The sequence below is a fragment of the Clupea harengus genome, chromosome 2 (genome assembly GCF_900700415.2).
Source record: "Clupea harengus chromosome 2, Ch_v2.0.2, whole genome shotgun sequence".
In the NCBI taxonomy this organism is placed as follows: domain Eukaryota; kingdom Metazoa; phylum Chordata; class Actinopteri; order Clupeiformes; family Clupeidae; genus Clupea; species Clupea harengus.
The window spans coordinates 30,088,883-30,111,347 of record NC_045153.1 but is presented as its reverse complement, the minus strand read 5'-3'; the positions used below and the strand labels follow the sequence as shown (position 1 = coordinate 30,111,347).

The 22,465-nt window shown below is 43.9% G+C and overlaps 2 protein-coding genes across 3 annotated transcripts in view; one reads left to right on the top strand and one right to left on the bottom strand.

Moving 5' to 3' along the window:
- uggt2 (UDP-glucose glycoprotein glucosyltransferase 2) overlaps positions 1-16,946 on the bottom strand; it is a 31,048-nt gene extending 14,102 nt beyond the window's left edge. For both annotated transcript variants that reach the window (XM_031560336.2, XM_031560344.2), the window contains exons 1-26: positions 16,725-16,946; positions 15,925-16,058; positions 15,502-15,584; positions 15,249-15,379; positions 14,906-15,018; positions 14,488-14,665; positions 11,547-11,643; positions 11,375-11,447; positions 11,117-11,217; positions 10,526-10,625; positions 10,115-10,175; positions 9,486-9,577; positions 9,123-9,273; positions 8,347-8,466; positions 8,048-8,133; positions 7,819-7,954; positions 7,380-7,511; positions 6,925-7,089; positions 6,341-6,464; positions 6,064-6,162; positions 5,721-5,815; positions 4,665-4,871; positions 3,011-3,142; positions 1,609-1,739; positions 1,172-1,267; positions 922-1,024 (exon numbers count right to left, since the gene is read on the bottom strand). In XM_031560336.2, the coding sequence (XP_031416196.1) occupies positions 922-1,024; positions 1,172-1,267; positions 1,609-1,739; positions 3,011-3,142; positions 4,665-4,871; positions 5,721-5,815; positions 6,064-6,162; positions 6,341-6,464; positions 6,925-7,089; positions 7,380-7,511; positions 7,819-7,954; positions 8,048-8,133; positions 8,347-8,466; positions 9,123-9,273; positions 9,486-9,577; positions 10,115-10,175; positions 10,526-10,625; positions 11,117-11,217; positions 11,375-11,447; positions 11,547-11,643; positions 14,488-14,665; positions 14,906-15,018; positions 15,249-15,379; positions 15,502-15,584; positions 15,925-16,058; positions 16,725-16,748 (2,964 nt within the window). In that variant the 5' untranslated portion in view covers positions 16,749-16,946. The remainder of the gene's footprint in view (positions 1-921; positions 1,025-1,171; positions 1,268-1,608; positions 1,740-3,010; positions 3,143-4,664; positions 4,872-5,720; positions 5,816-6,063; positions 6,163-6,340; positions 6,465-6,924; positions 7,090-7,379; positions 7,512-7,818; positions 7,955-8,047; positions 8,134-8,346; positions 8,467-9,122; positions 9,274-9,485; positions 9,578-10,114; positions 10,176-10,525; positions 10,626-11,116; positions 11,218-11,374; positions 11,448-11,546; positions 11,644-14,487; positions 14,666-14,905; positions 15,019-15,248; positions 15,380-15,501; positions 15,585-15,924; positions 16,059-16,724) is intronic.
- Positions 16,947-17,455: 509 nt separating this feature from the next.
- hs6st3b (heparan sulfate 6-O-sulfotransferase 3b) overlaps positions 17,456-22,465 on the top strand; it is a 47,801-nt gene continuing 42,791 nt past the window's right edge. The window contains exon 1 of the mRNA XM_012825056.3: positions 17,456-18,982. Coding sequence (XP_012680510.1) covers positions 18,426-18,982 — 557 coding nt within the window. The 5' untranslated portion in view covers positions 17,456-18,425. The remainder of the gene's footprint in view (positions 18,983-22,465) is intronic.

The following is a 22,465-nucleotide window of genomic DNA, read 5'->3' as shown; positions in this document are numbered from 1 at the left end:
GAGGAGAGGAGAGGAGAGGAGAGGAGAGGGAGAGGAGAGGGGAGAAGGGGAGAGGAGGGGAGAGGAGGAGAGGAGAGGAGAGGAGGGAGAGGAGAGGAGGGGAGAGGAGGGGAGAGGAGAGGAGAGGAGGGGTGAGAAGAGAGGAGATGAGAGGAGAGAAGGGGAGAGGAGATGAGAGGAGATGAGAGGAGAGGAGAGAGGAGAGGGGAGGAGAGGAGGGGAGAGGAGGGCGAAGGGGAGAGAAGGGGAGAGGAGATGAGAGGAGAGAAGGGGAGAGGAGATGAGAGGAGAGGAGAGGAGAGGAGAGGAGAGGAGGGGAGAGGAGAGGAGAGAAGGGGAGAGGAGGGGAGAGGAGGAGAGGAGAGGAGAGGAGGGGAGGGGAGGGGAGAGGAGAGGAGGGGAGAGGAGGGGAGAGGAGAGGAGAGAAGGGGAGAGGAGGGGAGAGGAGGAGAGGAGAGGAGAGGAGGGGAGAGGAGGGGAGAGGAGAGGAGGGGAGAGGAGAGGAGAGAAGGGGAGAGGAGGAGAGGAGAGGAGAGGAGGGGAGAGGAGGGGAGAGAAGGGGAGAGGAGGAGAGGAGAGGAGAGGAGAGGAGAGGAGAGGAGAGGAGGGGAGAGGAGAGGAGAGAAGGGGAGAGGAGGAGAGGAGAGGAGAGGAGGGGAGAGGAGGGGAGAGGAGAGGAGGGGAGAGGAGAGGAGAGAAGGGGAGAGGAGGAGAGGAGAGGAGAGGAGGGGAGAGGAGGGGAGAGGAGAGGAGAGAAGGGGAGAGGAGGAGAGGAGAGGAGAGGAGGGGAGAGGAGGGGAGAGGAGGGGAGGGGAGAGGAGAACGTCCCCCTTTCCCTCACGCACACACACATTAATGGCACTGCTCACATGTGCATTATGTTGTACTGTATGTTCAGGAGAGAAAACATGGGAATCTTACAATCAACAAAGGTGACAACTTCTGTGCCTCTCTAGTCAGGGGGTCCACAATGGCGACCACGTCGTAGAACAGCTCATCTTCGCGAGGGGAAAGATGCAGAACACTGAGGGAGAACAGAACGTTTTCAGAATGTGAAATACTTGACACAACACGAGTACATGTTTCAAATCTACCACCATAGCATGTGATGATTTAGACATCTATGAAAATAACGAGACCACCCCAGAGATCAGCCGTGACTCTTCTTCACCTGTGATTGTCCTTGGGGAAATTCACCTCCTTCCTGGCCTCAGTCTTGGGAGCAGCAGACAGGACAGCGTCCACCCTCATGACTAACTCACTGGCCCTGGAAGAACAGACACAGCGTCCGTTACTCCAACATTCAGACTCCCAGAGCGAGCACAGACACCTGGTCACCTCACCTCTTACAGACTCACAGAGCGAGCACAGACACCTGGTCCCCTCATTTCTCACAGACCCTTTAGGACAGCTAATACCTGAACCACATGTACCCAAAACAGAGACTGGCCATGCTGCTAGGACATATCTGGTTACAGAGAACACAACTTATCGGGGTACCACAGACTTCTGATACCATCTCGGAGGAACACAATAGGCTTTTTCTAATGCTCTTTAAATATGATAGCATAGTTTGCTCTTTAAGGTACACTTAAAAAAAGGACGTACTTTTCCCCCTTCAAGCCCATCTGTTTGACTTTGGCTCTGATTTTCTCAGCTGATGTGCTGAGTGTAATCTTCTCCAGCAACTGGAAGTCTTCAGCAGTGAGTTCTTCTTCCTCCTCAAATGGTCCCAAGATCTACAGAGAGATGAGCGCATGAACAATACGTCACCTGAGAAATGTTTGAGATATATCGGGAGATACAGACCGTAAACAAACCCTCCTGTCTGGAAAAGCGCACCACACTCCCATTTTTCTTGGTGATCTTCGCTTGCAAAAGGGCGAAAGCTTACAGTGCTCATGTTTATGCATGAGGCCAGACGGGAAGTATGGAAGCCCGCTCATGGCCTCTGGGGAGCACAGATGTATACAAGTGATACCGACCACAAATTCAGGAGTGTCTCTCCAATCACACCGCCTCGAGCCCAGCTTTCCCCTCCAGATGGCAGAGATGTGATCTGTGCGGACCACTTTCGACGCCTCCCTGCTAATCATACGGGGGCACTAGATGCCTCATCTGTCCCAGCCAGATGGTCACTGTATATCACTGCAACCGCTTCCCCCACTTCCACCCGCTCACTCCATGTGGAGGAGTGAATGGCCTGCTCGCTCACTGCATGCCTGCCTGCCTGCCTGCCTGCCTGCCTGTGGCTGAGTGATATTAATTGTGGGTGCCATCTCAGGCTCTGGCCTCTTCATCCTTCGCTGTCAGCCGCGTCGCCGCTGGGGCATCAGTCACCGGCTCCCCGACTCGGCTGCCATGAGAGAGCGCAGCGGTACTGCCCGTCACCTGTGTGACCTCACACAAACAAAGGAGCGTGCTGACGGGACACGGCGAGATGACTGGCTGCATGGGTGGCCGACAGGCACGGTTGCGGACGCAGCAGATGTCCGGCAGAGCTGCGGTGTGACCGGACTGAGAACGCTCCTGGTGTCCTGGTCATTTGCTCAGGTGTTCCTTTCCTTCCAGTGTGAACATCAGGTGACAGTGTTGGTGTTTTTACGCTGAGCACAATTACTTTTCTCAAACTCATTGCAACTAAATCAACTTTCAACAATGTAAAAAACAAATATGTTAAAAGGTTCACCCTGAAGACCTGATTTCTGGGACAACATCAAAGCAATTCAAGTGGAGTGCTTTGAGATTTGGAGGCTGGTTTTGGCAGTGGACAAATAATATGGTCTGATGAAAGCAATGCTTTGTTCAAATAAAACAGTGTGCAGTGTGGTGATCATGTTTTTGTCTTTTTGGTTGCAATTTTCCCATTTTTGCATCCGTGCATTGTGTCTAGACACTCCCTGATTACAAAAGGACACATAAGCTGAAACCTGGCTGGGGCTTGATAGGGGGAGTCCTGCTGGTTGGTCAGCAGCGGCGGGAGCCCCACTGAGCCTCTGGCTCCACTCACCCTGCTGTTGCTGACCGCGGCCCTCTGCCCAGCGCTCAGCTTCAGCACCTCCTGGCAGAAGCGCTGCTGGCTGCGGAGGAAGTCCAGCTCCATGGTGTTCAGCGTCTTTTCAAAGGAGTCCTCGTCCATGCCCTGCAGCACAAACACACACACACACACACACACACACACACACACACACACACAGAAAATCACTCGTCTCAGGAACCGCTCAAGAGATCGTCTGAAAATAGGATTCCTGAGAGATGACTCACGCAGGCTAAAAATAAGCGAGCCGACACCAGTGAGCGTACTAAGCAGAAAAAGAGAAATATTAATGTGGTTTAATTATTGACAAAATCTGGAAAAGGCTGCATGAGAGCAATTATTGTGGCATTCAGACGCAGACATTTAACGGGGGAAAGTCATCAAAAATGCATAGGCATGGCAACTGCGCCGTTATTAATCAATCACACTTTTTCATTCATCATATTTCTAATTAAACATTGGCTTTTCAGTCGATAGCAAATCACAAGAGCCCACAAGTTTGCAGCGTCAGATTATTACAGTATCCAACATCTCCCCTCTCCCAGAGGAGCCTGGTGAAATATCAATACCAGCACAACTCAGGTCTGGCTTGCACCCAATATCAAGGGCTCCACATCATTTCGGTTCCTGATCTTTAACATACCAGACAAACTAGGCACTCAAATAACGAGAGCCTTAGAAACACAATTGTCAGGCCGTCTTAAACATCTCAATATTAAATCCTTCCGTTCATTCTACATGTTACTATCTACAAACATAATGACGGACCAGTAAAGACAAAAGGGAGTGGAAAAAAAGGAGAGAAATGTCAAGAGAAAGAGAGAGAAAACACCATGAAGGAAAGACAGAAAAGAAAAGGCAAAAAGAGTGAGATTTACAGGAAGAAAAGAGTTAGAGGGAAAAGGACGAGAGACAAGGAGAGAACTGTCTGCCTAGCATCTGACTACATGATCGATCCTCAGGAGCATTAGCAACATGCTAAAACAGATGAACACGGCCCCTGCAGTCAGAGCACCTGGAGAGGGAGATGAGTGGGGATGAGGGGAGGCGAGAGTACAAAGGAGGGTATTGGAGGAGGAGGAGGAGGATGAGGAGGAGGAGGAGGAGGAGGAGAGTGTGCATGGCTGATCAGATACATCGGAACCACCCAGGCCATCATCAGTGCCCCAAGCGGCAGAGTCTCCAGATTATTCAAGATTAAAGATTCACCTCGCTGTGCTCTGCGGATGCGCCTCCTTACATTACCTGATGGAAATAGAGGCTGGAGCCACCTGGGCCCTCAGACATGCTCTGAAAGAATCAAGCCTGGGAGCTCTCTGGACGGCTACAAATGAAATCAGGTGTTTAACCATCCAACTAGCCAATACTACTAAAACACAACAGTCACTTCATATTCAGGTGTTTAACCATCCAACTAGCCAATACTACTAAAACCCAACAGCCACTTCATATTCAGCAAAATACAAATAATCATCACATACGGGGCAAGTGGGGAAAGCAAAAACAGTGTTTTTTAAATCATCTCTACTGACAGGAATGCAATGATTCCTTTAGGTGTTAACACCTGAACCGCTCACCACTACAACAAACAAACAAAGCCCAATCCAGGCATCCATGCTCAACTAACCGATAGCAGCAGTTCTTTTATCTTGGTTCCTTGCTGCAGAAGCTGGATGTTTTCCTCTTTGAGGAGTTTCTGGGCGAAGCTGAAGGTTTCCTTGCTCCTGTGGGTGAGGAGGGAGGCCCAGAGGGCTCGGTACAGGAGCGTGCTCTCCTCCGTCAGTTTCCCACTCGGGTTATTAATCACCCCCACACGGGTGTTGGAGCTGGACTTCTGCAGGAACACACCACAGTTAGAAGCACACACACACACGCGCACACACACACACACACACACACACACACACACACACACACACACACAAACATGCGGCAATCCTCTGATCAATTTACAAGGCAATGGAAGAGACTTGTACATAAAACCTAATAGGACTAGTTAACTCATGGATTGGAAGAGACTTATACACGACACCTAATAGGACTAGTTAACTCATGTGTACACGACACCTAATAGGACTAGTTAACTCATGGATTGCCTTTCTTATACCTATATGAACACAAGTGTTCATTTGAAAATAAAATAATTTATGTAGAATAAAGGAAAACCACTTTAAATACAAGAGATCTGTCTAAAAACTGAATATACATTATATTTTTATAATGTGACCTCCAACATATTTTATGACCGATGATAAATTGCTACGAACAGCAAATCTCCCCCGACTACCCCTCTGTAGTCCTATACGTTTTCCAAAAGAAAGTGTTAAATATAATTAACTAATTAAAAATATGCATAAACCAAAGCTGTGGTAACACAGATAGCCTAAGCTTAGTTAAATACACAAAGCAAACAAAACATGAAAGCGTAAAGACTAAAATCCTGCCTAACCATATTATTTCAAATTCCTACTTTAAAATAACTACCCCGTGCCCACTTTCAGGTAATAAGGGTACGGATATGCATACGTGTTTGCTTGTTTACTTGTAACAAAGCCTAAATGAGATTTCAATGATAAATGGCCCAGAAATTAATTTCTAAAGTTGTGTACTTCTTGCCTTCTGAAGATAATGCGTTTCCTGTGGATAAAACTAATTGGAAATCAAAACAGCAGCAGCAGCTCACCATATGCTTTAGAGCACTCAGCAGCAGCCGTCTCCCAGAAGCTTCTCCAACATCCACTATTAGCCACACGGTCACTCCTTGGACCGACTCCTCATCTAAGGAGGGGACAAATCCTCTCGTTTCATTCAGGGATTCAACTGAGGTTCAAAGAAAGTATACTATAACCTTGATGCTAATTACATCTGCCACTAGTTAATGAAATCAGCCAACTTGCATTACAATCTGCTATAATGTATGCTGTGAGCTAAATACCAGACTGGTAGCTAAAGCTGCAGTGAACTACAGTACATGTTTAATTAGCTTAACCATCCTCTAAAATAATGATCTACAGCCACCACCTTACCACTCTTGGCAAAATATTTCATTCTCTTGGCGACAACACCCGTTTTATCCTTTGAATCCATATATGAGAACATGGATGCATCTTCCCAGTCATCTGACACTTTGGATAAAAAGAAAAGCAATACAATAAATAAAATATATATTTCAGGACAAACTCAACTATTGGCATTTATTACAGTGGTAAATTATAGACCCATTAGGGATGTCAAGTAAAAATGGGTTACTGATGGCAAGACAAACATGAAACTGGTGAGATGGGTTCAGTGGAGTCATAGTACCTGGGGAGGCGGTGAAGTCCAGGTACTTCCTGTCCGTGCTCAGAATGAGGGGGTTGATCCGAGGCACCACGCTAGGCTGCTCCATCAGGAAGTCCAGCACATCCACTCCCTCACCAATCTGGCCCTGATGGGGGGGGGGGACGGACATGACAGACATCTCAGCCTGCTAGAGATTCGGCTCCATTGGTTCACCACCCTAACTAGGAGTTAAGACTAATATTGGTGTGTCTTTCCAGGAGATTCTCCATGAAAAGTTATATAATTTGTGCTTCACACCTTACAGTCGAAATAAGTCATTCACTCACCTTAAGCTCCATACAAGGCTATGGTTTGGTTAGTGTCCTGCTCTACCTGCTGAACTGCACTGAGCATGAATGGACATTTGTCCAAGATTAAGTGATCTCCCTGTGTCAGGAAAAGCAACTCTGTATCTGTTTATGTGTCCACTTGGCTCTGAAGTCACACAGTGTGCGGCGTGATGATGGCTCTGGAGTCACGTAGCTCTAGCACACAGTGTGCGGCGTGATGATGGCTCTGGAGTCACGTAGCTCTAGCACACAGTGCGCGGCGTGATGATGACTTACCATGAACACAGACCTCTGGAAGAAGTTGGTGGCGTCCATGATGCGCTGAAGCAACACGGTCTCCAGTTCCTCTGGATCCATCTCCTCACCGCCGAGTGGGACGCCATTGAAGAGGCCCACCGGTACAGGGCCCAACCCACTCTTCCTGTAGAACTCCCCGCCAGCCTGCCAGCCCACAACACACAGGTGTATGCATTTATCCAGTCCTAAACGGGTTCACCGTCATCAGCACTAAATCGTCTTAAGTATACTTTCTTTCAAACACCTTGGGAAATGTAGCCACAGATTTTCAGTTTTTTTTCCCACTAACAAGACGGAAGGCAAGCAGACTTTGAACTCAATACTATTCCATTGGGTATCAGGGGAACCCTTTCACTTTTTTTGCAGGATTCTTAAGATGAAAGGGAATATTACTGCAAGGGAAGACAAAGAGCCATTTTACATTGCTTAGATACCTTCCGCTTCTCATCATAGGCTGAATCCACTCCGAGGATCTTGGCAGGGTTGGCTTTCGGAAATTTCCTCTTCAAATATGCAGACACCGTCTCTACAGACAACGTCTCTCCCACATCTACTTTGTTATACATCTGCGAGTGCAAAAGAGGGTCATTGCAGCTTAGCCATCAGTCTCCATTAGATCAAGAACACAGCCGATAACCTCAACTAAAGCCTGAAGAGAGGAAGATGCCTCAGGCAAAATCTTTGTCAGTCTACTCAAATAAAATCCAAGACAGCCAGGCTTCGAAGAGTCTGCAATTAGAACTATCTGGAGGGGTAAAGTTTGAAAGAAAGCTACAGTTTTCTGAGAGTTTGATTAAATAAATCGAGAATAAATGTACTACTATAATGATATCATACACATGTCAGAAAAGCTAAGGAGGGAAGGCAACTCACTGATATCATAGACATGAAAGCCTGGGAGATATCATACTCCTCTTCGATGTAGTTCCACACTCGGCAAAATGCTACACCAGCATCCGAGGAACCATCCACTTCGTCATCTGTATTGACAACAAAGACAAATCCAATCCTAAAAAGAATAAAAGACATGAGCACCACTTTAAAAGGCAGCTGAGAGAGCATGTTGAAACGTCTGGCACTGACACAAGAAGCAGACATCTACCTGAGTGGAATTTTATGCTTGTAGAAAAGCTCAGCAAGTTTGACCAGCTCAGTACTGTCCTCTTGAGAAGGGTCCAGAAACAAAACCTTATTTAAAAAAAAAAAAAACACAGACGGTATTAGACTCAGACTAGAAACAAGACTCTGATACATACACTGTTGGCAATATGCCTTATGATTTGAACAAGTTTACATCCTTAGCAGAACTAGAAAACAATGACCCCACCATTAAAGCCAAAGAATACATTAAAAGGTAGATTTCATGCCGTGCTGTTTTGTTTATTGAGGCCTACATCTCACCAGATTGTAGAAGTTCCGTCGTATCTGGCGGATGACACCAGGAAATGTGGCCCGCAGAAGCTCCTGGATGCCTGAGGGCCAGGTCCGATACATAGAGTCGCTTTCAATGTCATTAACCCACTGAAAGACAAAGGAGGAAGGGAGCTGTGAGCCACCTGAGACAGGTGATGACACACCAACACTAACTGACACTAACTGACACTAACTGAGTCTTGTTCCTTTCATCTGTTCTTTCAGGTTCTAATTAGCAGGAATAATCAAATGACTATACATTACACATGAGCTTCTGGGACAGGCTGCATGGGTAGGTGGTTAATTCAAACAAAAATAAGAGTAATTGCAACTAAATAATATCAGCTGGAAACTACTTCACATTATAATGGTTATAGTACATATCTGTACAAACAAAACATCGCTGAGTGGGTTGCAAGAGTAAGCCGACAGCCAAATCATCCATTACAGAGCAGACTAGCCAGAACAGCAGAAACTCAGCAGTTTCTCACAGCAACAAGTTGTCCCATTTGGCAAACTAACAATCTTCCCATTTGCACATGCTCAAGGGCAGAGCTCTACAAAGGACCGAGGCAGCCAGCCAGCCTACTCAGCCTCAATACGGTTACATCGTTTTGATACATCCAAGTTTCAAAGGGCTCATTTATTTTGTCATTTTCCATGTTTTAATGATTTTGTTTAGGTTTATTTGGAATGAAAACGTGTTACCTAAAACTGCAAAGTAATTCATTCGAGTGTGTCTGTTCAGTTTTTTGAACTCTCACCACAATAGCAGGATGCCGAATGTCCAGAGCATAGCTGTCCTCCACGGCGTTCATCGGCAAGCGCAGAAATGCCCCCACCTGCTCCCCTTTCATGCCCAAGTTATGCAGCCCCTCCAGGAGCCTGGCTTCCCCTCTGATTATGTCCAAGATGCTGCAGCAGGAGGGAGAGCATTAATGTTACCCTTGCAGACCCATTATGCCTCGGCTGCGGCCGCTGCGTGGCTCTGCCAGCATGCCTGGTGCAGGCACATCAAGTAAAGCACTACATGTGTGGAGCTGTGCTGTGGTTTTGCTCAGCCCCACCGAGAGTGGCTTTGAAAGCGCCCGGGCTCAAAGCTGAGAACTCTCCCACTGTGCTCCTACCTAAAGGGGTTGTGGACGTCCAGATCAATGTGCAGGCCGTTAATGAAGAGCCCGGCGTCTCCAGGGTGGATCCCCATGGTGTCGCCCAGACGCTGGAGAACAGAGGAAGTCCTTTGAGCTGGGGGGATTACAGTGCTCTTACATGGCTTTACCAGGGACAGAAATCTATCAAATTGAATTTTGGCCTGAATGTGTCGAATATAAAACACATGCAACAGACGTCGTGTTCGATATGTAATCAAAACCTCATGCTCTTGCAGAAGTGGCAAAAATCATGAACATTAATGTACGTGAAGAACTGTATATACACAGAAGACATTCAAGAGCTAGCCAGCTTGGTTCCTGCCAATGTCCGTGCGTGAATCAAAATTGTACTGGTAGTACCGCAAACAAAAACACTGGCAGAATTCAAGACGCGATCTATTCATTTTAGAATTCATTTTGAGCAGACCTAAAAGACAGAACACTAACAACTGACTGTATGCCAGCTAATTCATCACTGATATTGCACAGAAGAAGATATGTTCAAAATTGTGTTTTTGTTTTGCCGATCTGGGGAATGAACAAGATGGACACTGCAGCAACCCTGATGCCATTTCATAACAGTAAGGAAGCTTATGGGATTGCACCTTTTGGTTCTCCTCAATTTCTTTTCTCATTTCTTGGTTTACGGCCACCCTTGTCAGTGATCTGTGGGAACAATAAAATATGTACAGTCACTATCAGCGTTTTTCCGCATCCCAGAAGAGTAGTCAAATCCAATTTTAATCTTCAAAACCTTGCCGGGCCCTCTGATGGTATATCTGCAGCTGACTCATGGTAAACCCAACAGCACAACACTGAGTCAGCACTCTCGGATATTTTCTCATAAAGCCATAAACTGCCTCAAACTCACAGTCTAGCAATGAGTTACAGGGCTACAAAACATGAGCAAATACTCAGACCAGCCTCTGTGGCGAAAATAGACTTACATTCCAGAGAAAGAGAGAGAGAGAGAGAAAGAAAGAAAGAAAGAAAGAGAGAGAGAGCACTTTACTCACCTAGCTTTGCTGGGAAAGTTTTGACTCAAGTCTTGCATTAACTTGAGGGAGTCATACTTTGGTGCAGACATGATAGTGGCTGCTGCTTGAAAGCTGAGATCTGAGAAGGCAAGGACCTTCAGTCAAGAGCACTTCTTTAAAAAAGCATCTGCACAAGGACTGCGAAAATGACTCAATCAATCCTTATTCTAGCCCTCTACATCCTCAGACTTGACAAAAACGACTTGACACATTGAGATAAAAAAAAAAACATGTTTGATAAGATCATAATGAACAGATAGGAGATAAAAACCCTTCCTTGTTTAGAGGAACTCCAGAGACACCAAGGTGCCCTTCGAGAGCAATCATCTCATCAACAAAGTTGACGGCATCAGTTCTAAATTCCACTAGGTCTTCAGATTCTAATATAACCATTATTCTTGTTGTATTTATAAGTCTCTAATGGTATCAGAAAACCTGGCGCAAATGTGACCAATACACACAGTGGAATATCTAGTGTTGAAATATCTAGTGATGATTGCGGTAATCGGCAGGTAAATCACAACAGGACACAATGCCCCAAGCATTACACAAAAGGGTTGACACACCTACCTTGCAACTCCCACACTTTCAGTGGGGCCATGTCGTTACTGCTTTCAACAAGGTGCTTCTTGAGTTCACCTAACTGCTCCTTCAAATCTGGGTGGGATTTCCTTGAGGTGAAAGTATGCAGTGATCAGTGTGCAAGTATAAAGAGGAAACACTAGGATTTCGTCATGCTACATTATAACCAAATTCCCCTTCAATCCAAAAACATCTGATAGAATGTGTGCACAATATCAACATGAAAATAAGGAACATGCTGCTCACTTTAGTTTTCCAAAAAGAAAACCTTGAACCTCGTCAGTGTCATCATCTTCACCGTTTGCTGCTGATTTCGTATCTTAAACAGAATTGAGCGCACAATGAAATGAAAAGAGGGTAAGCATCCCTTGGTCATGTACTATTCATGGACTCATAAATGATGGCTTAGCTAATGCACCTTTGACTTGTGTATCATCTACAGCCTTGTATTCCGTGCTTTTAATAGCCAGTTCAACACCGTATCCAGACAGGAGCATCTTTCTTGGCTTCGGTTCCTGTCAGGGAAAAAGAAAAACATTAGGGAATGGAAGTGATTGGGGAAAGAAAAATTCAAAGAAAATTGACTTTCACTGAAGTGATTTTCATATACTGAAACGACCATAGTGACTGCATTTTTCCTGTGACTGCCAATGTCATAGGGAGCAGCATATGTTGGCTTATACACATGTAAATAAATAAATGAATGGCTGTGTAATGCCATGAATCTGGCAATACACATCATGATACAGGGGTTACAATTCAATATACTACGATACTGTAAGCAAGGCGAAAGGAAGGGAAAGCGGTCATAGTATAAAGACCACCATCACCATATGCATAAAGCCTGAGCGGAGTGGAAGAGTCAAACGGCTGAAGATAGATTACAACCCTGTTCTGGCGGTTGGGGGGTTAAACATAACATAAAATGCCAAGAATGCATGTACACTATTAATTAAAATTCAATACAGTGTTCTTGAGAATCGATACAGTATCACAAAATATAATATCGCGATACTCAGGAGTATCCATATTTTCCTACACCCCTATTAATTAAGAGTTCTACCAGAGAACCTTAAAAAGTTACCTTTCTATAGGTTTGTCCAAATGTATTTGAAAGGAAACCATTACTGTGTCTTATCAGTGTACCAACCCATTGCTCACACTTAATTTGTAGTCTTGGGGACAATGTGAAAGCTAGTCGGTATACAGCCCTGTGTGGGCAATGGGCCAAAATAGTTGAGGGGAAACGGTATTGAGAGATTTACACCAGTCAATGAATGTGAAATCGAATGCTCTCACAGTCAGACATGACTCATGTACGACAGATAAACACCTGTGTCTTCCTCACTAGCCATCCAGGATATGCACTATGTAGTTCTTTAAGCATACAAAATGCAGTAGGTGTTGAAAGTGACCTATCTGCTTTGCTGAAGTGTAGTCTAACTGAAGGTTTATTTGCATGACATTTTGTACTGCCTAGATTTACCATAGTTTAAAGCAGCAATAAGGAGTTATTTTCCAAAACTAGCAAGCTAACTACCTTAAAGGCATGCGAACAACACCAACAGCCCAGTTGACACTGATAGAAGCTCGCCGACACACTAACTTGTGTCTTTTGGCAGTAAAGCTGGCAATGTCATGCTGTGAAAGCTTTTCTCCCATTTTTGCAAGGTGTTCCAGCCAGGAAACACAGAACTACATAGTGCATATCCTGGATGGCAAGTGTTTATCTGTCCTTCACATGACAATATGCTATCAAAATGAATTTGAGGATGGTACCAAAACTAGTTTCCTATAAAACCACACCTCATAAAGTGTCAAATTGTTGCATAGTGTTACTTTAACAGACTTCACAGTGAACTGTCACCTTGAACTTGTGAGAATGTAATTGATCCAGACAGCTAAACCAGGGCAAGCGCTGCTTATGACAGAAAGGTATAGATCACACTGGGGAACAGCTCACTGAACTCTGAATGAGTTGCACAGTGCTGGGCAAGAAGTTTTAGTCACACGGTCCAATAAAAATCCTGGTTACAGACACCACCATAGAGGAAATCAATGTGAAGGCATTTCCAGTCATTGTAGGTTTCTTAGTTTATTGACTTATGGTGAAACCCCAAAGTACCTGACAAGAAGATAGATGTCCTAAACAACAAAACTATGACTAGTACTGCTTTTATTTGAGAAGTGCCATCACAAACATATTCATGGCCAGAACATTTTGGAAGTCAATGGAAGCTGATGGAAAGGATGTTGAAACCACAACCAGAAAGACTTTGCTGAGCACTGACAGGCATGACAGCTGACACCACAACAAACATACTCAACCTTGAAAGTCAACCGTGACAGATTTCACGACAATGAAAACACCAAAGATGACTTGTCCTACCTGCTACAGATTCAACAGTATCATGTGGAGTCACTCAATGTCTGAGAGAGAAAGGTAGGTGACCTTTTGGATGACCTTTGTAATGACCTTTGAAAGTGAGCTGAGTAGACCACTTCCAAACCCAGAGGCAGAGGGTCATCCTAATCCTCATCCTAATGTAGGTTTACACAATAATCAGGAAATCATCAGGGTCAACCAGGCTCTAAACAGCCTCCTTAGACAACTGAACTTTACAGACTATACATTTTAAACAAATATTTTGCAGTTCCTCATAATTTCTGCAAGAGCATGATGACTGAACCTACGGTGTCAATTGGGTGTTTTACATCAATACAATGTACAGTGTTCATTTAATTAAATGTTGGTGATGAGACTAATTCTATTCTCTCGCTGTTTCCTGCCACCTACTTTACTTAGGAGTTTTGTCCAAGACAATGAAATTTCATGCGAGACCAAAACAAGCCAAAGCATAAATTCATCATTGCAACAATGTCCCTCGTTCTAAACAACCAAATGAACTAGAGGTGTGAAAGCCACCTAAAAATGAACAATGCACTGAGGAACTGGCACCACAGGCCCTAAACCATGGGGGAGGGAACTATTGCAAAGACTGCCAAATAATCTGAATACCAATTGCTTTTATGATACCTTAATATAACACAAGGATATTAACAATTGCTGCAGTAATAAGAAATGGCAGAGGGCGGCATTGTGAAATTTAACCTACTGAACCTTTAAGTCATACCATTTTGCACACTTGCACACGAGAAGTAACACTTAATTCTGATCATAGATTGGTCAAGCGATCGGAGACTGTTGCCGCAGCTACAGCCAATTTGTAACATTGCTAGCCATCGAGCAGGAAATGTTTTATGTCAGCTATCAACATGACAGCAATGAACTGACAAACCATCAGCTGTTCGAGCAGTTTCTCACCAAAGAAGGAAAGAGAGAAAGACAGATAACTCACCGCTACGAAGTGACGGAGCACATAGATGAGCTTGCCCTCGCCTGCCCTTTCTGCCAGGAGCTTGTGGAAAATGTTGAATTTCTTGGTCCCAATTTCAGCATAGAGGATCACCACTGGGAGATCCGTGCTGTTGACTCCAGGGAACTTATGATCATTCTTGTACAAGTATGGCTTCGGCCTGTCAGTGGATACATATGAAGTCAAGTGTTTGCTAGTTTACCAACACAGTATCCTTACTTATTAAACTGATATCTATTGCACGCTAACAAGCCCCTTACTATAGCAAATGAACACAACTGGGCAGTCTATAAGGGGAAACGTGTATGTGAGAGTGCAAATCCTCACAGGAGGTGCTATACAATATAATGGTAAAGCAATGGTAGTCCCTGGATGAAGGCATCGGCAGCTGGTGTGTTACCTGCCTGCAGCTGCCTTCAGGAGCTTCTTCAGGTCCTTGGTGCTGCAGGCATGCTGGCCGTGGACCGAGAGGAAGGCTGCGCAGGCCTCGGGGGGTGGCTCATCACTGGCAATCTCAAGGTCAAACACACAACCGGATAGCATGACGATAACATCTTAGGTTTTAGAGTTGGCCAGATACTACTGCTTGATATTTCAGTCCTGTTAAAACTTTAGCTGAAATATTCTCTCACTGAGTAGTGTTTTTTTTTTTTTTTTAAATGATTTGAGCCTTTTCATAAAATGTATATCAACAAAATAAACTATCATCATTGTTCATCAGTGTTAGTATGATTAAGACCTACCTGTTGGAATGCATGGACAGCAGGTGAATAGGCTCTCAATGAGAGAGCGAGCCTCAGGAGACTGACCTGAAGAGCAGTCAAAAACTGGCCAGCTTTCTTTATAATCAGGCTATAATAGGATCTCACAGACTCTGCAAATGAAAAGTCATATATGGAAATGAGGAGAGAGAACATGTCCAGACATATGTGTGCCACTATTAGAAGTAGTTATGCTAACTAAATTCATTTTGCTTAACTAGATTATTACACTTACCTCCATTCTTATATACAGTAAGCTCCTTCACAGTGTCAACAAACTGCCAAAACCTCTCTTCCCCCTCCTCCCCAACGAATTCACTGCAGAAATTGAAAAAAGTTTAACACATTAACTTTGTTATAGTATGTATTTGTAACTGCACAGAGAATCTAGGCAGAATAACTACCACCTGGCTTATGATTGAATGATGAAAACTACCATGATTTTCAACAGCATTTTGTGACCAATCAAATGTTATAGATACAGATAGTTATAGGTAATTTATAACTATAATAGAAATATAGTCTGAGTGAAAATTAAGAGTAATAACATTCTGGATGTCTCTATATAGAATCCATGCCCATTAATTACAAGAACAATCATTAGCAAAACATCCATTTACAGTTCGTCATGGCCATCTGAGAATTATTCGAGGGCTACCTTGTCTCAAGTAAAAGAGGCGTCATGGGCCACTTGGCTTTGAGACTGGCCGCAACACCTTTAGATGCAGCATGAACATGCTGCAGAGTCAACAGCAGCAACATCAAGTGGGTGATGGTCCTCATTGTGTGGTCCTAATGATGCAAATACAAATGTACATGTATTCATTTGTTGACAGGGGGCATATCGTGGAAAAGCCCATTACAACCTTGCGTTTCATCTCATTCACTACCAAGGCTATTATACCGAGTAACGTAGGCTGCTGTAAGCATCGCTGCAACCTGACCATTCGAAAACGCATTTGGCCTCTCTATCAGTTTCGGTTCTCCAAATGGACTGAGGTTGACTAAAATAATGGCTTGAGCAAGATGTAACACATCTGTGCTCTGATGCTTTGTAGCGGTTATGTGTTATGGCGATGCCACGTAGCCGCATCTCGCACAAAGCAACATGCACACAAAGCCATGCTAATATGAGACTGAGTTAAATTAAAGCCTACTAAATTAGCTTATCATGGATGAAGCATGTATGCTGTTACACTCCATAACAGGCAGAACAGGGTGTAGCCTGAACAGTAAACATATTTAGGGCTTGGAATGTATCTGATACTGATGAGCAACCAGATTTAGAGATGAGTGAGACCCATCATCACAAACATTTCAAATGTATGAAGCGTAGGAAACACATTTCAGTTTTCATAAAGACTGTGTACACGTTGTATACCAAACCAATATAACAGGGTATAGTTTTATACACACAAGAAGTTTCCAATGGTTACTGTTATTGTGCCGTTATCTTACCCCGGTTTGACTGGTCGCCGCCATTGCTGGGTCCTAAGCTAAACTACTGGCTATACAGCAATGGACAATCTCTCTGAACTTTGAAAAGAACAGACAGCGCCGGACAAAAGTACGAGTTAATTCTAAATTACATCTCCTTCCGACATGTAATAAATCGACATGTACTAAATATACATTTTATAATAAATCTCAGCTCCGGTTAGCCCATCAGGCACATTCTGGACAGCTAGGGTAAAATCTCAAAATCTACCAGGAGGGGGGTAGTTTCTTAGATGTTACAGGCATGATGCAGATGAAAGTAGAACCTCTCAGACTTTGCCTATATACCGTGTCTCAGATATTCTTTGGACTAGTTTACATCTAAATAGGTCTGAAGTGAAGGAGATCCACCAGGAACAAACCGAACCTTTAATTTGTAATTAGACAACTCCACTTTATAGCACACATCTCATATTATTGATAATTGCCTGTGTGTGAGGCATGTCCGTCAGAACTTTCATCAGCAGCATGTAGCCTAAGGAAAATCTATTTTCGAGTTTATGACACAATGCTGTTAACAAAACATATGGTAGCCTACGGTGTTGGTTTTAGTGGCTGTCCCTTAAAGATTTCTGCAAAATGTGTTGCTGCATTAGCTTCAAATTGAGAGGTGGATTACATGTTTTGTCAGATCTAAACCTGCAAAATAGGATTGCATAGGCATTAAGATGTAGTGAGAATTCCTCATTTAGTTAAATATAAGGTTAAGTTATTTGGCTATATAGGCTAGCTTAGTTTGACATGTTAAACGATTAGCTCTACATTGGTTGTTTTAATGATAAACCAATAGAAAGTTACTCTGAACACGCGCATTGCCTTTGCTGCCGTGATTAGTTGTACATTGTCTTTACGTTGGTCTGTGCGGTCTGAAATGACTCCGGACGAGAGTGAGAGAGCGAGTGAGAAAGAGAGAGAGAGAGAGAGAGAGAGAACGCGTGGTTGCGCAAAGAGTCTACCACACAATGTGTTATCGCTTCAGATAGCCTCACGAACACTCAGGAGAGAAAGATTAGACTGAACTGCTCCTCTAACCGAACGGATGTGAAAGTGACGAGTGAAGCCTATAGTTCAACGTTTTTCGCTCCGAATCGTTTCAGTGAGGGGTGTCTAGATTGACTGACCGCGATGCCACAAAGCCCATCCCACCAAACAGAACTGCAGTCGCACGGTGCTGGACATGAACATCAAATTGGGACATTACGACTGCTTTGCTAGTGCATGCATGGGATTGCGCGTATGATAAGAATGCCACTGGTGTTGGACATGCAATGATTTAAGCTATGCTGCTTTCCTGCTGGATGACAGTAGCCCAATGGAACAGATTGTCCGTGCATGCAAACGCTGAGAGTTCGCTAACGAGTCACTGAATCTCAAGTTGGATAGCAGTCCTGGAAAGTAACGAAATCAAGTAATATCTTGCAATTATTTATTATTTACAATCTGTGTGCATTTTTAACAACTTTGCCGTTGGATTTAGACTGCAGTGAAACTCATAATTCCACGTATAACTAAAATGTAAAAAAAAAAAAAAAGCCAATAGTCAGTATAGGCTACTTTTTCTGTTGAGTGTCTTTGTCAACTCAACATGTGTCAACGGGTTCTAGGTCCAGCAGAATAATGTGCCTGGCGCACGGTAGTTATTCATATTAATGGCATAGACCCATGCTTATTATGATGAATGATAAATTAAATAAGTTAATTTTAGTTCCAGTTTTGGCAGTTCTTTTTGTGATGATAGGGTATCAGTATATTTGTCCAGCAGGCAGCAACTCTTGTCACTTTGGGACTGGTGAAAAACTGAGAGGGATGCGTCCGCCATTCACCCTGTATCCTACGCCCGATGACCTGTACAGAGATCAAGAGCTCGAGGATGACAGCCCTCCGAAATTTCTGTCAAAATTTAACTTTACCGAGCGAGATCTTATGCGGGACGTGGATTTTAAGATACGAGGAGATGATGTGATAGTGTTTTTGCACATACAAAAGACTGGGGGTACCACTTTTGGTCGTCACCTAGTACGGAATATACGGTTAGAGCAGCCCTGTGACTGTAAACCCGGTCAGAAGAAATGCACTTGTCACCGGCCAGGGAAAGAGGAATCGTGGCTCTTCTCGAGGTTCTCCACTGGCTGGAGTTGTGGTTTACACGCAGACTGGACGGAACTTACCAACTGCGTGCCTGTTATAATGGACAAAAAGGCTGCTCAGAAGAACCGGAGGTAATCTCTCTCTCTCTCTCTCTCTCTCTCTCTTGATCTGTGTCAATAGTGAGTTTATAGTCCGCGCCCCCATATATTATTGGTGGTCCAGGGAAATTCGCTCTCCTTTCTTAGCAGTTGATACGGGTTCAATTCCCGTCATGCCTAGTTTTACCTAATTGATTATGGCCAGTCGTTTTAATCAATTCACGATGTCACAAAGTTACTGACTAGACACACGGCCTACACTGACTAAGTCGCGTCTATTGGTGGTAAGGCTATTGCCCTATTGCCCCCGCGTCAAACTAAGCGCCACGCTAGGATTCACCACAGCGGGGGAGGTAACTGTTCCTTTGACCCTGTGCACCGACAAACACCATTTTCCCTAATGCTACAAACGGGAATGCCTCATACAGAATCATACGGAAAATTCGTCCGTGGCAACAGTGGGCACGGCACGGACCGTGCCAATACTATTAAAACTATTAGTACGGAATTCCCGTAGCCGTAGCAGGTGCCAGTTTATTAAGCCATCGTTTAGAAAAAAAATAGAAGTAACAAAATTCTTAAATTTAAAATAGCCTGTGGCAAACAGTTAACATAACATAATTTCTGAATAACCTCTAATTTGTCTAAACCAGGTCTTAACACAGCCTTGTTTTCCAGCAGTGCAGAGAAATCAAAAGAACTGTGAGGACAGACTGGTGAAGGGCTCACCAGAAAGGCCAAATGCGGTAGACACCATGGGCCAATTAAATAGTTGGTTGTTCAAGTAGGACACAGCAATCAATCACTGGCAACAGTTGTTCCAATGTGGTTTTCATGGAATATGGGTTGAAATGTCAGGTAAACTGACATCCAGAATGTGTCAGGTGGAATTATTCTAATTTACAGGAGCACTCTACTGAGTAATCAGCAAGTTACTACAGATCGCTAAAAGGTGATTTGAGGGCTCATTTTTTATTCAAAAATATTTTGTGTTAGCTTCTGCCTGTCTCATCCTCTCTGTCCTCTTTTGTGTCTTCACATCAGGCGCGTCTCTAGGGCTATTTGGCTCCCCCCACAGTAGTGTCTAGTCCCCCATAATAAATGTGCTTCACAATTACATTTCCAATAATACAGGATAGGCGCATGGAACAATGGGAGGGTTAGTGTTGTCATTTGTCTGTGCAACACGCTCTGCAATGAGTATGAATTCTTACCGCGATAGTTTATGCATGAATTGTTTATTGATAGCATAGCATCACCTAACTGCAACCCTTTGTGTCTTCACCAAATGTTAACGTTACACTCCTGTCAGCAGTAAGCTGCCTACTTGAAGAAAAAATACCTACCTGAAAAGAAAAAATGTGCCGATATATATTTAGTGTTTCCAGTCAGCGCTCATTTTATGCCATGGCTCAAAAAGAATACCCTGCATGATGATTAGTTTACCGTAAACATTAGTACCGAAGACTACAGTACTAAGCCCAGACTACAGGATTTCATAAGTGAAAGAAGTAGCTATGAATAATAGAATAATGCTTGATTGCTTTGGTTACTTTACTTTACTCTTGTCTCTTCAGTATTTCTGTTTAATCAGGTCATTCGCTTTGGCAGTAGTTTGTTGTTTTACATCCATAGGGTCTATCCCATTTTCCTTGTATAATGTGTCACAATTACTGTTTTTCCTTCTTGTACTGGATAGTTGTGGTGTACTGGTAACCTGAAGTGAAACCTAATGCCAGTATTTGACCCCACTGAGCAAGAAGAGGGCCAGGACTAAGACAAAGACCCATTACTGAGAGCATTCCTTCAGCTGTAGATACTGTGGTGGGCCAGCCCAGAAGAATGGAAGCGAACACAGAGATCTCAGGGTTAAAGGCAAGTCCTGTGCCCCATATGTTGCACAGTCCCAGGAAACGTAACTTGATTAGTGCAGCTCCCGTCCCTCATGCGCCGCCGCACGACCCCCGGAGTGTCAAAGAATGCACACAGAAGGCAGACTTAATCTGACACAACACACTGAGTAATGGTGGACATATACGCTAATTAACTTAACAGCTACACAAGCATCAAATAACACAGCACACGGACACAATGATAACGGCTTCTCCTGCTAACATTAGACCCAAAAGAGAAGACATAAACCGCACCATTTAAGAACCATTAGGCACAGCATCAAACATTAAAGTCTTAACTGCACCCTTAAATGTGAGCTGTAAACAAAATGATATGACTATACTGTGATAAAACACGTTCACGTCATCCTGAACCTTGCAAGGCCTATGCTGATGTAGAGTCAACCATTTGGGACCTATCCATGTCATGAAATGGGCAGCCCACCTCCCTCATTTTTATTCACAGGAGTTCACACTCCCCTTTTTAGCATTTTTCAAAATGATGCAGTGGGTGGCGTTGGGCTCAGATCTGGGGGTGAGGTTACACTTTCCATACACTAACCATTCACGCAAAGCATTAAGGAGTGAACTATTACACACACAGTTACCCCCTTTACAATACTACGATACTATAGGGCATTGAGTGCAATCAACTCAAGATCGAAGGATAGCAAAATCCTGTTTAAGAGCTGGGAAAGCCTGTGCACAGATGATTGATGTTCTCCTCTTTTCCCTCCGTCTTTCATCCCTATGTATGAGAGCATCCATCTATATATACTGAAAGGTTCAAAGAGCTGTCCAGTGGAGACACACACACACACACACACACACACACACACACACACACACACACACAGACACAGACATACGCACACACAGACTGTCTCTCTCCTTGCTTTCTCTCAGAAAATGTATGCATAACAGTATCTTGAACTGCAATGCATCTCCTTGGCTTTCGACACGACCAAGTGACAGGAATAAAGGGTTAGTCACAGTCTCTGTGGGGCGGCAGCATAGATTCAGCATGTTCCACATGCTTCTCTGGGCAAATAAAAAATTCTGGTTTGTGGTTTTACCTACTTTTGGAGAAGCACTATCAAGTTAAACACTGCATAATGTCAAGGTTTCTCATTCAATTATCAGATCCAAAAGTGGCACACAAAGTCAACATTATTCTGTTCATTTAATTTGATTCACATTGTTAGTGTTCAGTTGAGCCCACTCAGAAACCCCAACATTCCCTAACATGTAGATATGTATCACACAGTAGAGCTACTGAGGATCTGTTCTGTCAGCATTATTCAACAGATGAATTATTTTCAGCCGGTTTCATTTTTGATAGTCTTCTTCAATAGAGGTGAATCAGAGTGCTTAGGTTCTGTTTGCCATTTTTGAGGGGGTTTTTTTTGCTTAAAGATCTTGCGTTCTGCTTCAGGAGAAACAGCATGATGTGTAGCCTCTCAGATCCTAAAAGCTGCTTCTTGTTTGGTAATGAACTTTAAATGAGATGTCATAAAGCCGGGCTGAGCAGCAGGGAAAAGAAGTCAAGCGTTTCCATCTATAACACTGACAGTGCCAGGCTGGATGGGCAAACTGCTTTGGAAGTTATTTTAGTAATTTACTG